The 27,684-nt window shown below is 36.5% G+C and overlaps 1 protein-coding gene across 1 annotated transcript in view; it reads left to right on the top strand.

Annotated features, from left to right (window-relative positions):
* LOC131077354 (insulin-degrading enzyme-like 1, peroxisomal) overlaps positions 1-27,684 on the top strand; it is a 266,966-nt gene that overhangs the window by 80,915 nt on the left and 158,367 nt on the right. The window contains exons 8-10 of the mRNA XM_058014835.2: positions 24,011-24,133; positions 24,277-24,389; positions 24,576-24,738. Of these exons, the coding sequence (XP_057870818.2) occupies positions 24,011-24,133; positions 24,277-24,389; positions 24,576-24,738 (399 nt within the window). The remainder of the gene's footprint in view (positions 1-24,010; positions 24,134-24,276; positions 24,390-24,575; positions 24,739-27,684) is intronic.

The following is a 27,684-nucleotide window of genomic DNA, read 5'->3' as shown; positions in this document are numbered from 1 at the left end:
GCAGTAGCATAGAGATGCTGCAGAAATTGTTGTAATAGGCAGCTGAAATCAATATATAAACATTGATTTGGTGTTTATTGTCTTGTTTTCATCCTGTTTGCATGGTTTCTTTCTGCATTTTAGATAGATCTTTCTATTTTGGGTGTGCAGGTATTTGATAGATTCAGGCTCATAACATTGAGGATATACTGATTGTGTATCCTTTTGTATGGTTAACCCGAGCTTTTGATTGTGCTTAGTTCAATTGCAGATGTTCGTCTGAGCTACGCTAGAATTGGGTGCTTAGTCGTGCATCTCTAGTCAGAAAATCTTCCAAGTCCCTTTGAAGATTGCATTGTTCCTGCAAGGTTGTGAGCTATTCTGGCCAAGCAGGAATTGGTTATGTTGAATCCGTCTACCCGCATACTCGTGTTGTTAGTTTTAAATCTCCTAACCCTTTCCTTTTGCTCTTTATTACGTAATTCAAGAATCGCAGCAGACCAACTTGTTGCAAATTGTAAGTCCCCTTGTGCTCCTAGCAAATCACATCGACCACTGAGTAATCCCGCAGTCAAGACCTGACAATCAAAACCTTGAGGTCGTCCCCTTCGATCAAACAAAAAACAGCATTAGGGATTTCCTTATCTCAAGAGAGGATAGGATACTCAGCGAGTACATTCTATTCTGCGTTGGCCGGATGAAGTCGCAAGTTCAGCGATTTTAGACACATCAACACTCCCCCATGTTAATTTGTTTTGCAATGAAAACAAGTTACTTCTCATTTCTTTTTCTTAGGGGTAATAATAGCGGGTTTCCATCAAGGGTCCCTTCTAACTAGGTTTAGGACATTGTGATAAAGGCAATTAACATTTAAATCTCAAGAATGCTACAATAACATATAAATAGAAAAAAATAACATTTATGATTTATAATTAAACTGATATAAAGAATCTAGAGTTTGCTACTTGTTGATGTGTATTTTGTACACGACCAAACACAGAATAAAATACCTAAAGGTACCTTATCCTCTCTTGAGCAAAGTTTCCTGACTGTTGAAGATCTCGCCGAAGGATCAGTCGAGGCAACTCCAAGGTTCTTGTATGTAGGTTCTCTACTCGTGGATAAGCTCTCTGTGGTATGATGTGATTTTGCTGGAATCACAAGGGGACTTACACTTGATGATTGAATGTCTGATTCGCTTCGAATATTACTGGAACACGGGATTTCACTAGTCTAGATTTTGAAAAAAAAGAAAAAAGGACGAGGGCGAGGAAATGATCTAACTCTGACACTAAGAATGTAGGAGCAATGAATGACCTTTGATGAAATTCTAACTAAGTCTTGTTTTGACATCCCAGGACCATCTCCACAAGGTTAGTGCGATCTTCGGAGGAAAACTTTATGATATTCAGATCATCGCTACAGACATAGACACCATTAGGCTGATGCATATCAGTGAAGAAGCGACAATTGAAGTTAAGCTTAAACTGAATGATTCCAGTTGACTACACAAGGCAAGTCTGCAATCAACAAATTGCTAGTAGTATGGATGTACGCATTTCACCATCAATCAAACACATTTCTTCCACTCATCTAATAACATGAAATCAAATCTGAGAAGTATAGAGACCATGCAAATTGTTGAATCGACCCATAGATTTCACCATTTCTTCAATGAAGTTTTACAAGCCTTCTACAACAACATCTTGGCAACAATCTTTGCCTTCTCTTTCTATTCTACTCTAATTGCTATACTATTTGCTATTAATCATTAGCCATTCTAACATCTATGAACTAACTATTAACCTTCTAACTACTGACTCACTATTAGCCTTTACAAATGAGGAGCCAGGACTTATATAGCGCCCTTAATACAATTCAATGGCTTAGATCAATTTTAGATCAATGGTCGAGATTTTACAATGAAAACCCTAATTCGGGTTTGTTACAACCAACTCAATTCTGACCAATGAAATAATTGCATTATTTGGACACATGTCTTCTCTAGAATATTCAACCAATGGATAACCGGGGTAGGTACATCGAAGTTTGTGCCATCTCCAATGAGTCAGCTACATTGAATCTGGACACGTTGAGGTGGACCAATCTGATTGGAGGAGTGATGACTGGGATGCCACCTTGTCTGACACTTGTAACTTGGTAGATGCTCAATTTGATGATGCTGAGAAGCTAACTTTAATTAACTCTTCTGAAACTGTCTGCTTCTTCAACGAACCCTTGCTTTAACCTCCTTTGTCTTTGATGTGTAGGATGGATGGTGTACCTTTCCTTCAAATGTTGGATTGGAAGAGATCGTCCCTGATGACGCTGGACTGGAGAAGGTCGTCCTTGTTGATGCTGGACTGGAGAAGGTCGTCCTTGTCTTGGTCTGGTCTTGTGGAGGTCGTCCTTGATCTGGCCTGGTCTGCTTTCATTTGCAAGACAAACCATAAGATGATTAAGGACACATAATATATATTTATTCTAACATAGCATTTTATTCCTTAAATCATCAACAAGAAGACATCAAAATGAAGTTTGTTCAAGATTCTTCTCGGGGACAGGCCCTCTAAGAATTTCGCCTTCGACCCTCTGGAAGGGTCAGGAGCGAATTTTGCATTCCTGGCCAACTTAGACCTCTTTTCAACATTACCTCACAACTTGCACTTTGCCTGGCCCAAACAAGGTGAAGAATAGTAGTTTCAAAGGATTTCGCCCTGGACACTTTGGAAGGGTCAGGAGCGATTTTCTTGATTAGGCCTCAATTACCCCATTTTTTCACTCCAAAATCTTCCGGAAGGTGAGCATATGCTAGTCTTTTCTCCACCAAAGCTTGGGAATCTATTTCTTGATTGTCATTGTGAGCAATTTAGGTGAACGTTGGAATTTTGCTCTGGACCCTTTGGAAGGGTCAGGAGCGAAATTCTAATTTTAGTTCAAAGTTTGCATTTTTAATGATCAAAAATCCTTCCAAGGCATTCCAAATAGCTTCTCTCACCCTAGTCTAGGCCTGACTTTATTCAAAATTTGGGAAAAAGGATGGTTTTTAGTGTTTTTCGCTCTGGACCCTTTGGAAGGGTCAGGAGCGATTTTCATCCCTAGCTTGTCTTCCCTCACTCAATTCCATTCTTTTGATTTTGTCTCCCCTTGACTCCCTCAATTGGATCTATCTTTCAACTTGACAACATTTGCTTGATCCCCGGAAGGCCTAAAAGGGAAAATTCGCTCAAAATCATGGCCAGGGATAGGACCTCTCTAGGATTTCGCTCTAGACCCTTTGGAAGGGTCAAGAGTGAAATTCTCATTTTAGCTCAAAATCTACATTTTTGGTGGCCAAAATCCATTCAAGGGCAATCTTAAGGGCTTATCTTACCTAGGTCTAGGCTTGGCTTGGCACAAATTTTGGAGAAAATGATGGGTTTTAGGATTTTCGCTCTAGACCCTTTGGAAGGGTCAGGAGCGAAAATATTGTTTTAGGCTCATTCCTGCATCATTTCAACTTGAATTCACCTCCTAGACAAAGGACACATTGCCTCACTCCTAACTAGGCCATAAAAATCAAAATTTTGACTTGTCTTGCAAAGAAAGTAGGTGATCCTAAGATTTTCGCTTTGGACCCTTTGGAAGGGTCAGGAGCGAAATCTTTGGTTTGGGCTAATTTCCATCATTTTTCAACACCAATTAACTTCAAAAGGCAAGAACATGTCTCCTCGCACCCATCCAAGCCATGAAAACCTAACGTTTGACTAGACTTGCAAGGAAAATAGGTGATTTTAAGATTTTCTCCCTGGACCCTTTGGAAGGGTCAGGAGCGAAAATCACTTTTTGGCTCAATTCCTTCAAGTTTGATAATCATTGCTAAGTCAAAGTCATTCCTGAGGACCTCTCCCATCAAAACTCGCCCTAGTCAGTACTTGGCTTGGCACAAAATTGGGAAAAAAGGTGATTTAGAGAAAATTCGCTCTGGACCCTTTGGAAGAGTCAGGAGCGAATTTCTTAATTTAGGCTTATTCCTCCATCATTTCAAGTTGAATTCACCTCAAAAGGCTAGAAAACACTTCTCCTCTCACATCCAACCCAAGTTTGACATGATTTTTCAAGGGGAAATAGGTTGTTGAAGAATTTTCGCTTTGGACCCTTTGGAAGGGTCAGGAGCGAAAATCTTGTTTTTGTTCAATTCCTTTAGTTTCAATGCTTTCTAGCAACTTGAAGTCACTCTTAGGGACATCTCCTTCTTGATTTTACCTTAGCCCTCACTCATCTAGCACAAAATTGATAGCAAAGAGAGGTTTTGAGAAAATTCGCTCTGGACCCTTTGGAAGGGTTAGGAGCGAAAATCTCATTCTTGACCAAAAATTATCATTCTTTCAATTGGAAACTTCATTGCAAGGTAGAATCTCACCTTTCTTCACCCTAGGAACAAGGTTTTAAGCCTAAGAAAGGTCAAAAGGTAGGCTTGTAAGGAATTTCGCTCTGGACCCTTTGGAAGGGTCAGGAGCGAAATTTCCTTTCTTGGCTAAAATCCTTCAATTTCATAGCTACCAAACACTCTTAAGGGCAAGATCATGTTCATTCTCCTTCTCATCATGCCTTGGATATCAAATTTTAGTCAAATGAGGAAGGAAATGCATCTTAGAGAGATTTTCGCTCTGGACCCTTTGGAAGGGTCAGGAGCGAAAATCTCATTCTAGGCTAGATTACTCACTTTTCAAACTTCAACCCACTTCAAGAAGCAAACTTAGATCATTTTCCACCTGAGGAAAAAGGTTTCAAGGTCAAACAAGGTAGCAAATGAAGTTTATGATGAATTTCGCTCTGGACCCTTTGGAAGGGTCAGGAGCGAAATTCTCCTTTAGGCCAAAATCTTGTTCTTCAAAATCAATCAACTCCATCTCAAGGCAAGAACATACCAATTCATCCCCCAACATGCCCTAGAAACCAACACTTAGCCAAAATTGGGAAGGAAATGAGAGCTACCAAGATTTTCGCTCTGGACCCTTTGGAAGGGTCAGGAGCGAAAATCATGTTTTGGGCTTGACTCTTGACCTTTTCAACTCCAATTCTCTTTGAGAGGCAAACATAGATCCTTCTTCACGCATCTCCATCAAGATCCTGACTTTAGCCAAGGGAAAAATAAGAGTTTTCAAGAATTTCGCTCTGGACCCTCTGGAAGGGTCAGGAGCGAAATTCACATTTTTGACCAAAATCCTTCATCTCATCCACCATCAATCACTCCCTAGGGCTAGAATGTATCAAATTGCCCTTACTATGCCTAAGGAAGCTATGGTCCTGGCCTTGACAAGTGAGAATTTGTTGTTTAAGGGGATTTTCGCTCTGGACCCTTTGGAAGGGTTAGGAGCGAAAATCCCACTCTTGGCTAGCTTCTCACTTAGGTTCACTTCATTCTCCACCAAACTTGATCCAATCAACTTCCTTCTTTCACTATCAAGATATTCCATCACTCAACTGGGTCCAGGCAAGGTCAGACTAGGTTTTAAGGCCAAAGGAAGGGAAAAAGGGAGGATTTCGCTCTGGACCCTTTGGAAGGGTCAGGAGCGAAATCCTCATTTGAGGCTAGCTTTCATCATCTTGAGATCCAAAAATTCCTCTTCAAAGAAAATATGTATCAAAACCTACCAAACCATGCCTTAGAAGTTCCTAACTTGGTCAAACTAAGAAGCAAAATAGAGGAAATATGAATTTCGCTCTGGACCCTTTGGAAGGGTTAGGAGCGAAATTTACATTCTTGGCTCAATTCACCCTCAAACTGGCTTGAGTTTGTTCTAGGCTAGATCCTTGATTCATTCCTTCCTTGTCTTACCCAAATTTGCTCAACCACTCACTGACTTCCTCAAACTCAAACTGGACACCACCAGCAAAACCAAGCTTAAAGAAGACCTGGAAAGAAACCCATCTACTGACTCATCTTAGCTTGAGCAGAGCCTGCTATCCATTGATCCCTCTGGCAACACTCATCATGCAAAGGCTAACAGGCAAAACCCTGAAAGACCTAGAAAAACAAACCCCAGAAAGCAGCAAAAGTAGGGGTCCCCATTTGCAATGGGGCGATGTGTGAATACATCACAACACTACTATAAAATTAGATTAAAAAAACACCCAATGTTTGTTCTGTTGATTGTAACTAGGTAGAATGCAGATTCCAATTGCTTTAAGGCAACATTGGAATCCACCAAGGGCTGGGCTCTTCTCTCCCCTCTCACACGCCACACTAAAGGGAAACATGTTCCCTCTAATAGGGCTGACCCTATAACTAAAAGACACGCCACTCAAAAGGGAAAAGTGTTCCCTCTAATAGGGCCGACCCTATAAAGTAATAAAATAAATAAAAAGGATCAGCACCAAGCCGACCTCAAATAGGTCCTCTTGCCTCATATAAATAAACAACTACTTGACCTCATTAATATACCAATGACATCACATGTGATAATCATTCTGCAAGTGCGAAAATCAGAAAGAAAGAATTCTAAATGCGAAGTGAAGGAAGTGTGCATTGAGGTGATTGTTAATACAAGGGTGAACTTCAATAGAAGATGCGGATTGCAAGACATATGTGAAGCCAAAGACAATTTCCAGATCTGTTCATCTGAAGGTCATCTTGCTGTTATATGCAAAACAGATTCAAGAGGTGTATTGCTGTGTGAAAGGCTTAGACAAATTGGTGTGCCACATCAAAACTACCAGCTAAGTAATGTACTGTTACAATTGGATATAATCCATAGTCAGATTTGAGGATCTGTTGGTTAGGTTTTTCCTCCTAGGAGGTTTTCCTAGGGTATTTGTGTGTCGTGTTCATTTTGCTCAATTTATGTTTATATCTAAGTCTGAAAGTAATTAAACTAAACAGCAAATATATTGATTTAGTAATTAACTTCAGTTTTTTGAGTATAGTTTAAATCTGAAAGTCTAAAATTCAACATGTTCAACAAAAAAATTACCTAGTCTTTGTTCTTTGTTCCACTAAAACAAACTAGAAGAAAGAAAATTGAATTTTTTGTCAAAAAAATAACAAAAAAACCTTCAAAATACAAACTTACATCTTAAATCTTGCTTGAAATCAATAGTGAGCTCTTCCCAATCCTTTGTAGACTCCTCTAGATGCACCAAAAGTAGCTACAAACTTGCCCAAATGTGATTCAACCACCGATTTTTTCTCAATCTCCTTGCTGGTTTCCATACAATGCAATTAAATATTGGCCCAAACCTCTCTTTTTTCTTTCTCCTTTGGTTTGAAAATTAAATGAAATTGCTTTTAGGGTGTGAGGCAAATATAAACAAAATAAAAATTGAGTTGCTGCTTTTTTTTTGTCACTTCTTGTTCAAAGCACTACGACTAAGTCTTTGGATTGGGACTTGCCCAGACTTCGTGATTTTGGCAAGTCCACCAGGCTCAGCAACTCTGGTGAGTACATAGCAACCAAGTTTCCCAGACTCGTCAAGGGTGGCTTGCCTTGGGAGTCATCGAGTCTAGGCGAGTCTTGGCAAGTTTTGTAACATTGTGGCTAACCCTTCGAAAATCCTAGGCGTGTCATTCTTCTATTAGGTGCATGTAAATATGTGTTGACAAAAATAATTGCTTTGAATTGGCACTTGCCATTGCCTAGACATGTGCTTGTTTGTTAGAATTGAAAAATTTAAACATCAACCACCTTTATATTGTTGTGCACCACTATCAAAGTTTGTGCCTATACATTGAAGGGAAAATTTGATTGAATCCAAGCCATTATTTATTCTCATGCACTAGTCTCTTGGCATGTGGCAATATACTTTAAAAATATTTTCAAATTTTTGAATGAGATTCTCTTTGTATTGGCCCATTACAACACACTAGAGGCAATATTTTCTAGATTTGACTCTGCGAAAGTGAATCTAATTTCTTTGTTGCATGTTGAATTTTCCTTTGGTGGTAGGCAAAATGATATTCTTCTTTGAGTCGCCTTATCTTTGATGTGCACCTATACCTTGAGTTCAAGTTCTCAACTTGATGCTTTTGGCTCTCCTTTATGCGTCTTCTTGAAAATTTCTTTGCATAAAACTTGTCTATCATCATAGTTCTTCTTGAGTAGAAAATTTGATTGAAATGTGCTTTTTTTTATTGACTTGCTTTTGCACGAATTTTTGACAAGTTTGAGAAGGCACTTAGAAAGATGAAAGTAGCCCATTTGTTTAGGGATGTTTATCCTCTTTTAGGTGGGCCTTAATAAAGAAGCTTTGATTAGGCACACACCACTACGCATGATCATGCCATTACACTAGATTTTTGAAACTTCGCTATCTTTGTATTGGCCTATGCCTGTACATTGTGATTCCTTTTACCATTTTCATCTTAAAAAAGAACCTTTATTATATTCTTCATGTGCTTTTCATAGACAAGGCTTTGCTCTGTGTTCTTTGTAGATTAGTTCTTTGTATTGGTGTGCTTGAGCTTCTTGGAGTGTGCTCCTTCACAAGACAAAAACTTACAAGAAAAATCTATGCCTTTGTATTGGCATGTCAACAACCTTTGGTGTGCCATCGGTTTGGACACATTTTCTTTTAAAATCAGTTTCTTCTTTATAGGTGCACACTGTTATTTTGTCAAAATTTAAATCTTCCTTTACTCTGCTGTGTTTGCTATCTCCTTCGATTGCTTATGAATTCTTATGTGCCATCCTTTGTTGTTTTGGTGTGTCTTCATTCCATTTGATGCATATCTTTCCCTACTCTCACATGTTTGTCAAACTCCTAGGTTTACCACTTTCCCTTCTCAAGGTGTGTTTGTTTAAACTTATGCACGACATTGTATAGAATTGTGAAAGTTACCTGCTTTGTATTGGTACATCCTTTGCCTTAGACGTGCACCATTACATTGAACAAAAAAAATTAATTTTTAAAATTTCTTTGCTTTTGCATGCACCTTTGTCTTGAGGTGCACCAATACACCGAGGGTACACTTTTAATCTTTTTTGTTTGGAATGGCAAACCTTGTCTCCCTTGTGCATTCGTACTCTTTGACTCCAAATTGTTCTTGATAGGGTGTGATAGATGTTGATTTTATTGTAGCTGTGGTCGGAATCCAGATGCCTACATAAATAACACAAAGCTCGTGATTATATTGATGATAATTATTTTATCAATATAATTATTATATTATTAGTTGTGAGAATATAATTATAGTTATAATTATTAATAATATAATAATAATATATTAATATTATATTAATATATATAATCATTAATATTTAATTATTTAATATTATAGTAAAGTATGGTGTCCCTTGGTGAAAGGGCACCTCTTGCATATATATTATGAGATGTGTGATCTCATTGAGGAAAGAATATAATAATAATAATAATAAAAAATAAAAATACAGGCAATACCTGGGACTTTAACATGGTATCAGAGCCAGGTTAATCGATGTTGTGCCTGCACCTCCTTGCCATTTTCGCAGTCCATAGCAGTTAAGTCTAAAAAGGAGAAGCAATTCATATTAAATAATGCAGCGACTTCATATGACATCGATCATAATTCCTAATAGCGATTATGAGGAGAAGAAGTATGCAAACAATTTGTAAGCATTCAGAAGACGGTAATTTATAATAGCAATATCAATATCAGGTAATACACATCAATGCTATTACAGGCTGCGATTATTATTAAGGAAATAAACAACAGACTAAGCAACACGAAAAAGAGTGATATGAAGAAGCAATGTCTTAAATTCCTAATGTCTAACAGCATAGGCAGCAGCCCGAGTTGTATAAGTTTGGAAGAATGTCCGTGTGAAATCTATTCAACCAGAGATCATTATTCATATATAGAATGCTCCTGGTAACAAGTGATGGAGGAAGACTCATTAATAGATTGCAATATACAGGAGTCGTGTGAACTTCAGTATGAGACAACAGTCATGACGAATTACAGAGATTAATGAAAGCAACTTCTTTAGCAGATGGATTAAGATGAAATTTGGTTATGAGCAGCGATAAATTTCCATAGCCGACTACATGTGTGATGCAGAGGATCATGAAACAAACCATCCAATTCCTAAACCAACCATGGGAATCATCCTTTAGGTTGCTCACTGACCCATCCAACCTATAACTTTGATAGGTTTGAGGCATGTAACAAGATTAAAGACATCCAATTAATCCAATCTTCCAACATCCAAACAGTTCACAATTAATCCTCAACTTAATGCAAGATCCAACATCTTCCAAATCATTCCAACATGAGCATTAACATTGTCAAGATTCACAACATATCAAAACCTCTCATCAACTCATCACAAACCTTTACCTTGAGCAAAAGAACATCATCATAACTCCCATGATTCTCATCCACACCAATCTCCAACAACTTCCATTAGTCATATCTCTACCAATCCTTCATACACCTGCAACATCCAACAAACTCTTTGACTGCCCTATCAAATAATCAGATCAGCAAGATTAATCAATGAGTAATCAATCCACATTAAGTCCTCAACATTCTCTAAATTAGAGAGTTGTAAAACCCTGGAATTATTCCAACCATTCCATTAGAGGTCAAAGTTCATTAATCAAAACAAACTGACGTTGCATCATGACTGTCATACTCCATTATTGTGATCAGCAAGCAATCAACAATCACACTTCATACCTCTAACAACCAACAATAAACTTCAATGTCCTTCCAGTAGAAACCTTGTAACATCAATGACAACTTTTCACCAATTCATGGTGAATATTAAGTCCAAGGTGCAATCAAACAAGTAAGAACTTCCATTCTATATGACTGTCCTAGTTATGACAGGAACTTGACAGTACTGAACTCTGTCATTCATACCTTTTGCACCAGACAATATTAAGAAAATCTCTCCGGTGATAATGTAGATAATTTTGTTACCAAAATTCATAAAGATCCAACGGTGAAATAAAAAGTTATGCTATTAGTACGGAGACTGTTTTTGACTGTCATAAAAGTGTTAATTTTACTTTCAGTTTAACAATAAACTCAGAAAATAGATGTTTGTTGTTAGGGTTTTCAACTTAGTAAATGATAGAGAGCAAGCAAGCAACCATATGAAATGAGACAAGACAACATTACCTTGAGGAAACCTCCTAGGAGGAAAAACCCAGCAAGAAGAGATCCTCAGATCTGATTATGAATTATACAATATTCTGATTACAACACTTATCTCTGATTGCTGTCCAAACAACAAGTTGCCAAGGTGATGGAGGATGATGCCCTAGCTGTAGATGACCAAGGAACAAATCAGCAGAAGATGACTTCAACAGGCTGAAGCAGAATTATAACCAAATGTCCTTGGAGTTCGCCAAAGAGCAGATTCGCCAAGTGTAGGAGAGCAGATCGCTAAAGTAGAAGAGCATATCGCATTTGCTGGTAATGTGTGGAAGTGAATGTCTTACTTCATCTTGAAGTTGTTATATATATATCTTCCCCTTTTGGCGGTAGACATCTAGGTCGGCTTGCAACAAAATAATTTAATATTATTTTCTTAATTGCTTTTCCCACGTTTGGTATTTGGGTACAGCCTTAGGACGTTTCATTTTGGGTGTTGAGACACACAATGTGGCCTGAGAGAGGGCCCAGCCCTAAAGGGTACACGTTACCCTTTGAAGAGATAAAAGGGCCCAGCCCTTAAGGGCGGATTCCAATGTTGCCTTAGGCAATTGGAATCCGCTCTTCACCCTAATTAAAACCAACAAAAAGAACAAGAAAAATGTATGTTCAGTCCGCCTAGGGCATCAATTATCTCCCAAAATACAACACCAGTCAACATGAAACCAAAAATGGAAAAACCATTCAAAAGACCTGTGAATCTACTCTCAGAATAATCAAGAATAAAATTTTTCCATCGGTTAAAACTCAAGTTATTGTCAAACCCTTGTGACTAACTCTGTTAATGAGGGTTTAATGGCAGTTTTCTCAAAACACGTTATAACTTTCACCATACTCAACGTCTGAGGATCAAACCTGTTCCAAAAGTTTGTTAACTCATTGCCCTACACTTTCTAATCGGTTTTAGATTGCATTCAATCCATTTACTAAGTCAAATATGCATCAAAACAGGGAAAAACGTGTCTGAGAACAAAGAACCAGTTTTAGTTTGCACAAATAATTCATTTATTCATTTCATATGACTACAAAACATTACAAAGGATCTTCACCATGCTCCTTTCCTTCCATACTCCTGTTTTCAATCAACATTTGGGTGATCTTCTTCCTCTTACATGCCAATCTCCATGACTGTCACCCTGTCTAGACTAGGTATGACAGTTGGAGGCCTAAAACAACTTTGCTTGATCCAACTATCCACCCCCATTGGATTCGACCAAATGATGGATTTTATAACCTTCACACATCCATATGGCAGTTACAACTGCCCAAGACCAATTACATCCTTGGTTTGCAACTTTCAGAACATGGTTTGTTGCTTGACAACATTTTACATCATTGACAACTTTCACATTTTAGAAAGAATGACCTCTAAACTTCACTTAGACTTTTTGAACACCTTGTAATGGACTCAAAACAACCTTTTACATCATTGTTACCCTTTCATGACTCTTTTACACAAGATTGACCTCCTTGACCATATTAGGACCCTGTTGCACAACTTGAGCAACTTGTTACAAATGAGTTACATCATGCTTACAATTACATCAAAAGGACTCGTTACACTTCAATTACATCAAAATGACCTTAAAGCCAATAATAGACCCAAGTACACACGAAAATGACTCATGACCTTGACCTTGACTAGGTGCTCCGACACCAATGTGGTAGCCAACTCAAAGTCTAAAAACTAATAATATACAGTGCTGGAAATGATCGATTCTTAAGAGAGAGTAGAAAAGTCTTCAAGGGACAGCGATCTGCGTTTAGAAGCAATAACTTCATCAATATACATGTGCAATTGATTGTATTGAAAAGATAGTGAAAGCAGTGATTGGCTTACATCAGTAGCAACAATTTAGAAGAATGATAAGTATTACAAACAGCGCTTAGAGTGTGAGGTGACGGCAGTAATAATAAATCTTATATGGCAGCTGTATCTGTATGCTAAGGACAACAATCTTCTTTGAACAGCGACTATGCTTCATCAATGATGTTCGACCTTCAAGTGCCCAACAAATACATTATGAACGCATCTATATGTTGTTTAAAGTAAACAAATCATTAGAGTTCTATGCGAAGTTTTGATTTGGAGGATCATGTACTTCATTTCAAGATTTGATCGAAAGTTTGATCTCATCGTGAAAATCAGACTTCTGGTTATTTGGTTGTCATTTCACATTGTGTTTTGGCTATGTGAGAACTGCGTTGCATAGTCTTTGGTGGGCTTGTGTTGCAGGAAGCAATTATCGTCAAACTTCGTAATATGAGAGCTAGGTTGGATCTCCCTGCTCCCTGTACGATTGGAGAAACACGAAATAATGATTGATTGTATTACATGAAGGAACAACAAGGCCGAATGCAGAATTATTACTGGCAGTCATATGGCAGCTTTCCGGTAGTTATCCTGGACGACAATGGGTTTCTCAATACAAGCTGCATGGTTAAATCCAATTCGATCTTGGCATCCAACACTAACGAGGGCACTTGCTTGAGAAGGCTCGTTTTAGAGAGCAGTGGGAACCTTCAGTTGTATGGTTGGAAAATGGATCCTTATTCTTCATGGAATATAGTGTGGGAAGTGGTCTCAGAGTACTGCACAATCCATGGGTATTATGGAGAGAATGTTGTTCGTAAGGTCAACGAATAGTGGGAACTAGAGTGTTGGTGCCCGCTCGGTTTTGAACACAGCCCTAGTGATAATCAAAGCTTCAAGGCGATTACTGATATCAAGAACCCCTCCAATGTAAGATTTGTGCCGTTGGACTACGTCGATTTTGCGGGATCGAATATTACAGATTGGACAACGTAGACTCCTTGCAGGATTTGGAAGTGATCTTTAAATTGTCTCGGCAGTCATGGCTGTAGCTAGCGCATTGATCACCATGAAGGAGGCTCTCACGTTGCCAAGCCTTGGGATAAATCCACAGTTTATTACAGTCACTCATGTTACAATGAAATCAGACAAGTACATTTGTGTATGGGAAATTGATTCTGTAAACAGTGTTGTGATCATTGACACGAATAATCTTGTGCCCGTAGTGAGGAGATGAGCTTTAGCATCTGTGGGCATAGCCTCGATGGTGCCCTTGCACTTCTTAATGCCTTTTGAATAGCCGCTAAGGGAGTCAATGTGGATGCAAATGACCAGACTCGAAAAGTTCTTGTTACTATTTTCTCATTCGGGGCTCCACGGGTGGGCAACGATACTTTCAAGGACACAGTGGAGGAGCTCAGAGTGAAGGTCCCACGTGTTGTGGGTAAGCAAGACATGGTGCCCAAAATGCTTGACATTTTGTTCAATGAAGGGATGGAGAAATATGAGAAAGTAATGGGGCATGTGTTGGAGTCACTCCCTTGGTCATATAAACATGTAGGGGTTGAATTAGGGCTGGAGATCAATAAATCTCCGTTCTTGAGGAGTAACCTTGATTAGGCCGGTGTTATAAGTTGGAGGTGTATTTGCATTTGTTGAATGGGTTTGAAAGCTCGAGTGCTCCATTTAGAGCTGATGCTTGACGTGATGTGGTGTTGGTTAATAAGGCCTCTAATATGTTGCACAAAGAGCTGATGGTTCCCACTAATTGGCATCAATTGGAAAACAAAGGGATGGTGCACAATTGTTATGGAAGATGGGTACAACCTAAGAGAGATGCTGATGATGTGCCCTCTCCACACTGTCTAGGCAACCATGGACAAGGAGGTCAGAAGGTTGATGCAAGTACTTGGAGATTCAGAGGGAATCTGACAAACCTATAGAAGCAACCTTGGACGAGAAGGTCAGCAGGTTGAGGTTAGTACTTCAAGCTTCAGAGGGAGCAGTTAGAGGATCTTCTTTATTTGATTTCCAAGAATCTTGATCATATTGATTTAGAGGGAGAAGACCATGTTGAGATGGTTTCTCTAGTGATCAAGAAATTGTAGCAGTTAGAGGAATCTATGATTCATGAGATAGAGTTCTATGTGATATCCCTGGATGGATGGATACTTGGTGGGCTTGGGATTCACCAAGGGTGATGCAAACCTTCGAGGCAAGCTTGGAGATATGGAAAAATGAAGCCCTATTTGAGAGGGAGGCACAACATTAGTGATCTTCTCTGATTTGATAATACATTTCTCTTTGAGAGAGACTTGAAGTGAAAGTCCTTATTTCCACCCTCTGATATGGTTCATGGTGGATGTCATGTGTGTGACTCCATGACTTCATTGGTTCAGTGCTTGTTGAGCCCCTGTGAACATTATTTAGAGGTGACGATCTCACAATGATGAACACTTGTACTTTTGATCATTATTGTAAGGTGACGATCTTGCAATATTGATTGACCATACCATCATGATGGATGTCATGAGATGTGATATTTGTGGATAAGCCATGATGGTTGATATTACATAAAGAGATATTCATGGTGGATATTATGTGACGTAATATCTGTGGACATGCCATGAAGTAATATCCTTAAATGCCATAATAGTGGATATCATGAGACGTGATATCTGTGGACAAGCCATAATGGTGGATATTACATTATGTGGTTATGGTGGATATCATGTGACGTGATATCCGTGGATATGCCATAACCTCTGATATCATGGTGAGGTGATATCTTTCTCTCACACAATAAATGGAGCTATTGTGTTTACTATAAGGTGTTATTACTTATTGAAGATGTCAAGTAGGAATCCTCCCTAGCTAAGAGGGAGTGTTGATTTTATTGTAGTTGTGGTTGGAATCCACAACCCTACATAAATAACACAAAGCTTGTGATTATATTGATAATATAATTATTATATTATTAGTTGTGAGATAATATAATTATTATATTATTAATTGTGATAATATAATTATAGTTATAATTATTAATAATATAATAATAATATATTAATATTATTTTAATATATATAATCATTAATATTTAATTATTTAATATTATAATAAAGTATGGTGTCCCTTGGTGAAAGGGCACCTCTTGCATATATATTATGAGATGTGTGATCTCGTTGAGGAAAGAATTTAATAAAAAAAATACAAGCAATACCTGGGACTTTAACAACAAATCCTTCTAGTTTATTCATGTTATATAGACTTCTTTATGGTCTCCATTGTTGGGAGCATTTTAGTGTCCATTTGATCAATCTTCTATACAAACTATGCATCCATAGCAATGATCATATTGATTGTCATGTCCCCTCCTTGATTGTTATATATATAACCTAAATGAAGCAATAATTATTTATTAATTAATATAATATTTATCAACGAATGATTATTTGGAATTATTAAATATATTTTTTAATTAATATTTATTTATCAATAATAATATTTTTGAAATCTTTTAGTTTAATTATATTACATAAATTATAAACAAATATTACAATATGGCATGCCCCCGTATCAATTGATATGGTGATGTTTTGAGAGTTGATTATTTATTTAATATATTTGATATGGTAGTTGATTAATTATTTATTTAATTTAATATATCTAGAAATAATAACTATTACTGATTGAGGAGATATGATTTAAGTCATGCCAACGATAAAGTGTGTGGCGTAAATGCAATTTCACAATACTGTGATTTTTAATAATCACACAACGTGACCAAAGGCACTCGTATCATAAGCAAAATAATCGTATGATACGATTTGCTTGTTAAGACAAGTCAGCAGGTTAAAACCAAGACAAGTCAGCAAGTTAAAACGAAGAGAAGGTTGCCACTAAACCAATTGGTATCAAAGACTAATGGTGCAGTTTAAATTAAACAAATACGTTTTGTTAAGAAGTAAGAATCATTAAAGGATTGGATCATCTAATCAATAAACAACACTTATCATTAAATGGTGTGAGTTGTATAACAAATCAGTGTTAACTTTATGAAGAGGCACATTTAAAGATCAGCAAGTATAGGAGACAACAGACATGTCTCTTAGAAGCCTCCTTACCCACGATATAAGGGGTCAAACAAATTTATTCCAAAAGGGGGATATATTACTTATTATTGGGAGCACTCAAGTGACAGGCAGTAAACATCCTTTTTCTTGGTGGTATGTAAGGTGATGTGCTTCATATGAATGCGTAATATATGAAGTACGATAATGTTCTTATGCAGAATTTTAATAATTATAAAAATATTAACAATAATATAATAATTATAATTATTATAATAATTTCTGGAAACTGCTCTGCAGTAATATATAATAAATCATATAATAGGTAATTAATAAATAGGTAACTAATAAATATATAAAATTTAAATGATTTATAATATAATATAATTCATTTATTTGTTTATTTATATGTTCAAATCAGAATAAGGATAATATATTTATATGTATAATAATGATGTAATATCAATAAGATTACACTTACACACACACACACACACACACACACACACACAATGTCTTAATCAGACAAATAACAATATTAAATTATCATAAATAGCTCATAAGATAATAAACAATAAGAAGAATATGTTTATATATATATATAATTATTGTTACTACTGTCAGTGTTTAAGAAGTTGGGAAAGGAGATGTTTTCACGTAGGGGATATTACAATCGGTTTGACACTTGCATTAAGAACCATGGATGTATGATAGATGAACAATTTATTTATTAATAGTTAATTGATTGAGCTGTGGAATATCACTGATTTGATTCATGTTAAGGTGGAATTGTCTCCTAATATATGTAGTTTGAGTCATAAGTATATTGAAATAGATTAATTATGGTTAAAATATGCCTAAACCTAGTAGGGGACATTACATTGATAGACTGTATTTTGCCCTTGGGAGCAAAAGTTTCCCCATATTTGACGCTTCCGTTTTGAGTATAGCCATTTGCCACAAATCTTGCCTAATACTCGTTGATGTTCCCATCTTCCTTGTAATTAGTCTTGAAAACCCACTTAGTGGCCTTCTTTTTGTTAGGAAGACCATTAAGTTGCCATTTGTTATTCTTCATCGATGTCTAGTACTCTACACCCACATCTTTCAAAGGCTTTGACATTAGGGATTTGTGAACTGTTGCAAGTTCAATTTTTTGAAAAATTGTATTCATGGGTGCTAAGTTCACCTCACTGCATTTGCTGCTGCAAGTTCCTGGGTCTAAAATTTTGTGTGGGACTTCATCTATCTTTGTGTTATGTATGGTGTTGGTATGCTACTTGGGTATTTGTTATGTAATGTTTGTAGATGATGGTGCTAGAGAACCTAGTAACCACTACCACTCCCATCGTTTTCCTTTTCATCACCAAAAGGGAGTATAGGAAGAATAAATGGAATTGGTGATGGTGTGGAAGGGGAGTTGGATTCACCCTTTCCATCAAATTCTACATCGATATTGAAGTACACCTTGGTATTGAGATCCATGAGTCAATAGGCCTTCGACAGATCATCACATCAAAGAAAGATTCACTTCAGGGTTTTGTAAAGGAACCTCATTCGCTTCTCCTTTGGAATATGCTTTTATGTTGTGCAATTAAAAACACGAAGATGGGAAATAGAAGGCTTATTCCCTATCCATGCATCCTCATGAGTGATGGCGTTGAGAGCTTGGGTGGGCATGCTGTTTGGCAATTAAATTGCTGTGCAAACATACTGTGCTGAATATGCATGTTCCTTAAATATATAGCACATCATTTCCATGATGATGTTTTTTCATGTCTGAGCAACTCTATCATGTTGATGCATGTAGGCAATGGTCAAATGACATCAAATGCCTTGCCTTCAATCTGAGGAGAACAATGGGTACAAGAGAATTGTTTTGTCACTATTTTGCCTTCCACTTGTAGTGAGGATTGAAATTTAGTAACTTGTCTAAGGAAGGATTTAACTTTTTCATGACTTTTCATTGTCAAGGAGTGTAATATGTTTTGTAGGTGTAGAATCTTATTTTGATTCTTTGCCTGGTACATGGTTTGCAACTTGTCCCATGCATACTTGTCACTTGAAGAATCTTGGATTTGAGCTGGACCTCATCCTATACACTGAACATAATAATCAACATGGCATTCTGCTTATCCTTGCTGATTTTCTGTTGTTGGTTGGCATCTGTGGCACATCTGGTCATTATACTGTCAGCAACTGGCCTTAGGTTTCCAAACTCAAAATTATTTTGACTTAAGTTTTCCAGGCAAAACAATTATTCCGTCTCAAAATTTGGGAACCAGGCAGCAAAATATTTGAGGCAATAGTGGCCACAATACTGCACAATTGTCCATTTTTTTAAAACAATGCTTAATTTTTTGAACAAAGCACTAAAAATGTAGAGAGTTATAGATAAAAAACAATTAATTCTTACACATCATAAGATCTGAAGTGAAACCCTTTTGGTGGTTGTTTAACAATGATAAAAAAGCTTATGCTGGAAACATACATCAAAAAATTCAACTTGGATTACGAGTTATCATCTTATTCAATTCCAGCCGGTGAGCAGAAAAAAACATTTTCTTAAAGATTGTCAAGCTGTGGTATTATGCTTGAAAGAGATGGTTCAATTGAAATAGGGCATTCAATTGAGATTTTTTATTCAAAGGTGCTGGATACAAGTTTTAAATTGAAATATTGAAATTAAAAACCTTTTGGCATTTTTCTCTATGCCATTCCTGAATGCCCTTGTTGCAAAAAGAGAAATTTGTGCAATTTATGGCGTATCTTTGGATGCTTTTCACATGGGCCACTTCTCTTTTTCCCTTCCAACCAATCTTAAAAAAACATCAGCTTTTCTGTAGCAGAAGTTTACCTGAAGAAATACAGAGGTGGCAAATATGGCTCGAGAGTACCATGGAGTTCCACCCATTAACATAGAACCAGAGAAGAATGCAATGGTGCTCTTCTTCTTTCTCAGGTTCTGATACCAAATGTTAGAATCGATGGAGGAATAATCCCATTCAATTAATCAACCAGGATTCTGAAAAAGTTAAGCTGGTCAATGTGCAACCATGTTGGATACAGAAATCAATCTATTACCTAACTTTGATTATAAAAAACTATGCTACATGAACAATCTAACAATATTTAGTAAAAACAATATCAAAAATAGAGAAAATCAACCTATCTATTCCCTATGTAGTTTATTCTATGATGTAATAATTGATCAATCCAACAAAATATGTATTTGCATTTATGATTTTCAATGGTTCAATGCATTCTTTCTTGTGTTAATGAAATTAGGACAAGCAACTTGTAAGAACATGCACTGCTGCTGTTGTCTAAAGTTCTAAACTGCAGTTACCTTTATTTGTCACTTATCTTAGCAGTAGCTTGGAATCTTTTAAATGCTCAAGTCTCTAAATATTCCTGCCTTACAAAAATGAATTTAACTTCTTAAGTTTTAATTTATAAGCTAAGTTGCCAATCTTGGCACGTGGACAGGGATGGGTCAGGGTTTGGGTACACTGGTATGGTTTTTCCCCAGGTAGAGGTATTTATAATTTCATAAATATTAAAATTCTAAAATCAGTAATACTAATTCTAATAATTGCCAATAAACAAAATATTTAAATACCTTATAACTTGCAATAAAGAAAATACTTATGTATTAAAATTCATATTTCAATAATTTATCAATTTTCAATACAAAATGAAAATTACATTGAATTTTCAATAATCTTCTTATGGCTCTTCATTTAGAGCATCGAGGTCAATATCTGGTTAAATTTTGTTTGAACTGCAATTAGTTGCAATGCCACTCCCACCAACCATGTCATATGTAGAAGATACCTTATCTTTTGGGATTTCATCAAGTTATGCAACAATAGTGTATAAGTCAGCACACTCAAGTGTTAGATCCCAGTTCTGTGTCACATCCTGTTTTAATCAGGCTTCTTATGTGAAAACAGAAACAAGATGGAGTGCACAAAGCCTGAATCAACATTTTTTGTACCCAATCAGTTGTGTTTTTTTGAGTGGATAATGGAGTTTTACTCTTATTCTACTCAACTGAAGAAGAACTTGCAACCTGTTGAACTTGCATACAGCATTTACAATTACAAAATCTAAATAATAATACTTAGCAACGAAAGAAAGACTAGGAAGTAAGAAAATAAAAAGATGCATCCTTGAGATAGAACTTTTATTGCAAGAGTTGTAGGTAAACAGAGTCTTGGCCATATGGTTACCACCATTCATCAGTGTCTTTTATGTACTAGTTTTGGATAGTCTTGAAGAGCATAAACATGATGATTATTTGAAGATATGAAGTGGCCATACTTAATCAAAACAACTTTGTATGTCTACTTTTGGGAAGTTTCTTCTGAATGCAATCTTGTACCCAATAGCAATCTCTTCATCTTTGTATGGTGCCACCCTCCTTTGCAAGGGAAGTATCTCTTTTCTATGATACTTTGGGGCAAATAAAATGTTGAAAGATGTAAGTGTATTGCCGTCTTGTTCCAGCAATCGACAATAATTTTTTCACTCTTATGAAAAATGCTTCTACCCACCTGGTTATGCTTCTCATTTTCTATTATGATCCTTATTTTTTCAATCATTTAGTTAATGAAATCATAAATTTCACCCAAACATTGTTGATACCTATTTATATAACTAATCACACTCATCATGTGCTCCGTGAAATTCAAAACTTATTTCACATGAGTTCACCACTCATTATCTAGGATTTAATCCTTTGATTTTTTGGGCTATCTTTGTGTGTGATTGCCACAGTACACTTCAAAGAGTGTTGATGACCATGGCGCTTAATGCCTTTCACACCTTCACAAGTTGTCTCAAGATGATTGGGTGTGATGTGAACTGGGACTTGAAAGTCTAACATGGTGTAAAGAATCAAACAAATTAGAGTATTTAAAAGTATCAATTTAGCAAAAATAAAAAAATAATAAATATACTAAAAATTAAAATTACCTTCAACAACTCCAAGTTGGAGATGGTTTTGAAGATGCTTTGTGACATATGATTATTTGTTACAAATATTTGAATCTCCTTAGCCTTCATGAATATTTCTTTGGCCCAATCAATCTCTATGCGAATATATACCAAGTTGAAAGAGTGGACAACACATGGTGACCAAAAAATATGCCAGGTTTACTCTCCATTGTTGAACTTGCTGCTTTACATTTTTGAACATTGTCTATTATGAGTTGGACAACATTTTTACGGTCTACCATCTTAATGGCTTGTATGAGGATATTGGCAATGAAAGTTGCATTCTTCATGTAATTTTACTTTTTAGAATATTCTTTATTTTTTGCCTTTAAACAATAATGTTTACTCAAAATGATAATAGCTAATGATAACAGCTTTGTCAAAGATTAATAATTTATCATAATATTCAGATCAATAAAGCATAGTATGATTCTCAAAATCAATTATCTCGTGAATTCTTTGGAAATACTTACAAATCTGCTTAATTAGAGGTTTTAGTCCTTCCAACTCTCAGTCCACCTTGGAGGGTTTTCATCCTCCTTGACCAAGATTTGGGATTTTGTCGAAACTCGATAAGAGCAATAATGATTTTTATCCTTATCCTCTTGTGAATCTGGAAGGTATTTCATCCTTCCTATTTGCTAGACACTTCCTCAAATTCAAAGCTGATTGCTTGATTTATTTGCTAGATTATTGCTGATTGCTTTGGCTGATTAATATTTCTTGATGGACTTGCAAGTCAATGATTGAATGATATCTTGGAGGATTGATGCTTGAATTGATAATTTGATTTGCTGATTCAATGTCTTTCTCAAACGAAATGTTCTCCCGTTTATATCTTCGAATTTGAGGGAGTCACACCTCTTCGCCAAAATTTTTGTCTTTGGAAGAGTTACATCCCTTCATAGATAAGCACTGCCTTGAAACTCTTTGATTGATTGGGCATATACGTTTGAGAAAGACATATAGGTTTCACCAAATAGGTTAGGCATCTTAGCTATAATTCAGGGCATATAGGTTTCACCTTTTTAGACTTGTAAAACATTTATTAGCATTTATGATTTGAAGTAGAGTTACAAGATTCAGACTTGGTGTAGACTTGGCAAGCTTATTTTTGATTCGGACTTGGACTTGGAACCTAGATTTAGCAAATTGAAAAAAACATGAAATATATAGATTTTGTAAGTATTTAAAACTTGTATCCAGCACCCTTCAATAAATAGATTTTAAGGACAAAATAAACTAATCGTATAAGTATACATTGATCACATGAGTATAAAAACGGATTTTAGTTGAAGGAAACACTATTTGTAGATATATAATATTGTTAAGTGTTTAATGTGTACAAAGCTCATGGATTGTGATATCCATGGCATCAAAAAGAAAATCACCATATGGATTCATGAACTATGGTAGAAAGGAGCTTGCATCCCTCAACCTAACATTATTAGCTCTATGTGGAGCCATGCGCTTGTATCTCATACAATTCTAGAAATGCTGCTACAGCCTTAGGAGTGTTACTTAGGATAGGTTTCGACTTTTAGAACTAGACATATAAATGTAACTTAATAAACTCGGCTGAGGCTACCATTCAGGACTTGGTGAGTCTATTGGATTTGGCAAGTTTGCTAGACTCATTGAGTACCTAGGTCATGAGTCCCCAGGTCTCATTTGGACCTGCTCACCTAGAGGCTTGCCAAGTTTGGGCAAGTCTTGTCACACAGTTTTGAAGGTGACGGACAAAGGTTTCTTCCTTATATATTAATGAAATGATGACAACTAGACTGTTTGTATGGTCAAAATTGGAAATATCACCACCAAATTCTAGCTACTAGTTTTATGACTGCCAAGTTTCAGTGCTTGTCTGTATGGATAACTTACCATTTTCTGTGATTGTGTGTTGATTTGCTGTTTTTTGGGAGAAGAGAATGTTATTTATAGTCTAATGACATTTTTATTCTTTTTTAAGTTTTAACTTTTATGTTGGCTTGTTTGCTTTGAATATTAACAATCCATTCAACTCAGGAAACAAGGATACCCTGGATGCAAGGCCTACAGCGAAAGGAGTAGATATAAGAGAAGAGCTAATTAAATTTTATGAAAGACATTATTCTTCAAATCTGATGCACCTTGTTGTCTATGGTAAAGGTAAACATTCTTTGTTTTGTCTATTATATGAGATGATTCCGATAATCTGAGGTCTGATTTCTAGTATGTATTACAATTAAGATTGTGTTGCTTAAGCTAGCTTTTCAATGATAAAAGATGAATCTTGCAAAACTGTTTTTCAGAAACCATTGAGGAACTTGAAAAGATGGTTAAAGTGAAATTTAGTGAAATTAAGAATACTCAACAGAGTCGTCCTTATTTTACTGGTCAGCCTTGCCATTCAGAGCACTTACAGGTAACTGTCAAAATAACTTCTAGTGGCCAGGAAGGGTTTATGCAATATTATTATGGTTGAAAAAGGTGTCAAACTTTTCATAATAGCTCAATATGAAGATTCCAACTAGATTGCAGAATAAAATTTAATTTCTATGGTGCATTGTAGTAGTTTATCTGTTTTTTTCCAATAACTATGTTTTTGCAGATTCTGGTCAAAACTGTTCCTGTAAAAGAGGGCCATACATTGGGTATTTTATGGCCTATCACTCCTGAACTTAAAAATTATAAGGAAGCTCCCTCAAGGTACCTTGGCCACCTAATTGGGCATGAAGCAGATGGTTCCTTGTTTTGCCTTCTGAAGAGCTTGGGTGAGCTATACTTTATATTCTTTAGTTCATTTTACATGATGTGTGCGATCTTTGGAAACAGCAATTGTGGCATACTGGATGATCTTTGGAAACAGCAATTGTGGCATACTGGATGATTAACCTACATGATGTTACCAAGAAATAAGCTCAAGAGAGTTTTGGTTTTGCTTTATGATACTCAAATCATGAAATACTACACACTATGAAAATGTAGGTTTAATGTTTGCTTTTTATATTAAATTTCATGTACTATGACAGCTTAACTTCTATGTTCAACTTTTAATTTTACTTAGTTGTTATATAATTATATTTATATACTTATGGTAGAAATCCATGCTCAATAGTATTGCAACATTGTACTGGTTTACAATGGTACATCTGGAGGAGGTATGCGTAAAATTATTTTCTCTCATGGGTTGTGTTTAGGTTAGTCATGTTACAGTTTTTTGATAACAAATAATAATTTATTGATATACAGCAAAAGCCCTGTTGGCTGCTGTATCAATCTTTATGGAGAAGTATAGATAAAATCATGTATATCATTGGATACAATCATTTTTTATGAGTTATAATGGATACAATAAAATTGGTATAATACCAAATGGTAATAAAAATATAACAATCCTCAAAACAGAGCAAATTTTATCAATGCAAAACTCTTTCCAGAAGTTCTATATGGCATTTATCAGCAGAATAGAAGAAGGTTCTGTGTATCTTCTAGGAGGTTGTTTGAGGATGAGGTCTGATGTTTGTTGGGATGTGTTGTGACTTTTTTCACACATCGCCCCATCACAGATGGGGATCCCCTGTTTTTTCTTTTAGGGTTTTGCTTTGGTGTCGCAATTGCTAATCACCAATCTTTTTGCAAATGAGGAGTTTTTGAGAAGTCATCCCGAGCCAAGTAGAAAAATCATGCTCTAAATAGTGTTTGAACGATGTCAAAGTGTTTAGAAGGTCTGAAAGACGAGGATCACAATTGCTTTGAGTCATTTCTGACATCTTTCTATTTTTAGGAATTTTTTGTTTTTTTCTAAAAATAGAAAGTTTGATTTTTGGCACTTTGGGCACATTCCGGGAAGTAACTTTTTTGGCTTGCTTTTTGCTTTTTGCTTTTTGCTTTTTTCTGCTTTTTTGAAAGTAGAACTTGGGTTTTGTTCCTCAGGTCATTTGGTCACTGCCCATGTTGTCAGACTCGAGAAATTTTGCCTCTAAGTACAAAAAGCAGGATTATGTTTATTTTGCTTTTTTCTGGAATTAGGGTTTTGATCCTCAGGCCATATCATTATTGCCCATGTCTTCAGATTTGAAAAATTTGGTCTCTAAGTGTAAAAAGCAAGTTGGAAACCCTAATTAGGGTTTTGTTCCAGAAGATCATTCCTCAATCCATTTGATTAGTACCCATGTCCTCATATTTGAAAAATTATGTCTTTAAGTGCAAAAAGCAAGGTAAAATCCTAATTAGGGTTTTTTGTTCCAGAATGTCTAGATATGGACATGGTGGGTTATAACAACAACATGGAAGATCAAAATTCATGGTATAAAGGACAAATTCGCCCAAGGAGAGGAATGGTAGATAGATGTTGAAATCCGCCTTGTCTAGAAGCTTGGAAGATGCTACATCAACTTGGATGTCCAAGCTCTCTTCAAGTATGCCCATGCACAAACAAGTTGGCAATGCCACATCAACTTGGATGTCCAAGCTCTCTTCAAGTCTGCCCATGCACAAACAAGTTGGCAGACTTATGATAAACTCCTACCTTCGGTTAAGGAACTTATGGCGAGAGTTAATCAAACTCCTACCTTTAGTTAAGGTCAAGCAAACAAAGATGGCAGCTCATTCATGAAGTCCACCCTTGGACTGTCTAAAGAAGCATGAAGTCCACCCTTGGACTGTCTAAAGAAGCATGAAGTCCGTCTATGCATAATGTCCAAGACCCCTTGAAGTCCACCCATGCTAGTTTGGAAAGAGGTCGGTAAAGTCCGCCTAGGCTAGTGTGGAAAGGGATTGTCAAAGTCTGCCCTCTGGGAGAAAGACTAAAGAAAAACATAAATTGGTTGATGCACTTCAAAGTCCGCCCTATACACATGATGAGATTAAGTTGGCAAAGACATGACATACAAGATGTCCAAGCATGTCTAAAGTCCGCCAAGAGGAACTTGTCCAATGGTCTTCAAAGTCCACCCGTATGATGAATATCCAAACTTCTTGAAAGTCCACTAGGCATGTATAAGAAATTGGCAGGATGTCTTCACAGTCCTCCCTTGAAGGAGATGTCCAACAAAGTTTGAAGTCCGCCTAGGACAGTCTAGACATCCTCAAACCCCGCCTAAGCATGATCAAGGCAAAGTTGGCGAGACTTCTTCCAAGTCCGCCCATGTCATGAGACCCTCAAATTCCGCCAAGGCATAAAGAAAGATGTCTAGATTTGTGTGAACTCCGCCCAGCCAAGTATGAAAGCATAAAAGCATGGTAAGAGAACCTTGAACTCTGCCTTGTCTTAGAAGACTCCAAGTCTGCCACAAGGAGAGGAATAAAAGCAAAACATGAAAAGGCTAATAAAGTTACATGAAAAGGTCAATAAAGTTGGCAAGCATGTTAACTCCCAAGTCCACCAAAAGCAAAGAAGACATTGGCATGAGACTATCCAAGTCCGCCATGAAGAAAGCAAGGCATGGTTGGAATAAAGGAAGCTATACTTCAAATCCACCTAGACAAAATGGCAAAGACAATGCAAACTCCGCCTAAGGTAGAAAAGCAAAAGGTTTTGGCAAGTAAAACACATGCAAAGGATAAAAGTGAACCATTGTCCAAACAACTTGGAAGTTCGATCAAGCACACTAAAGCAAGACATGGTCTAGACTTGTATCAAGTTTACCTAGGCAAGGTTTAGATGTTCAAAGCCTAATGAAAATACGAATAAATTAAAAGATGGCGAAGTAAATTGG

Source organism: Cryptomeria japonica, chromosome 4 (genome assembly GCF_030272615.1).
Source record: "Cryptomeria japonica chromosome 4, Sugi_1.0, whole genome shotgun sequence".
NCBI classification, from domain to species: Eukaryota; Viridiplantae; Streptophyta; class Pinopsida; order Cupressales; family Cupressaceae; genus Cryptomeria; species Cryptomeria japonica.
This window is presented reverse-complemented; position numbering and strand designations above follow the sequence as displayed.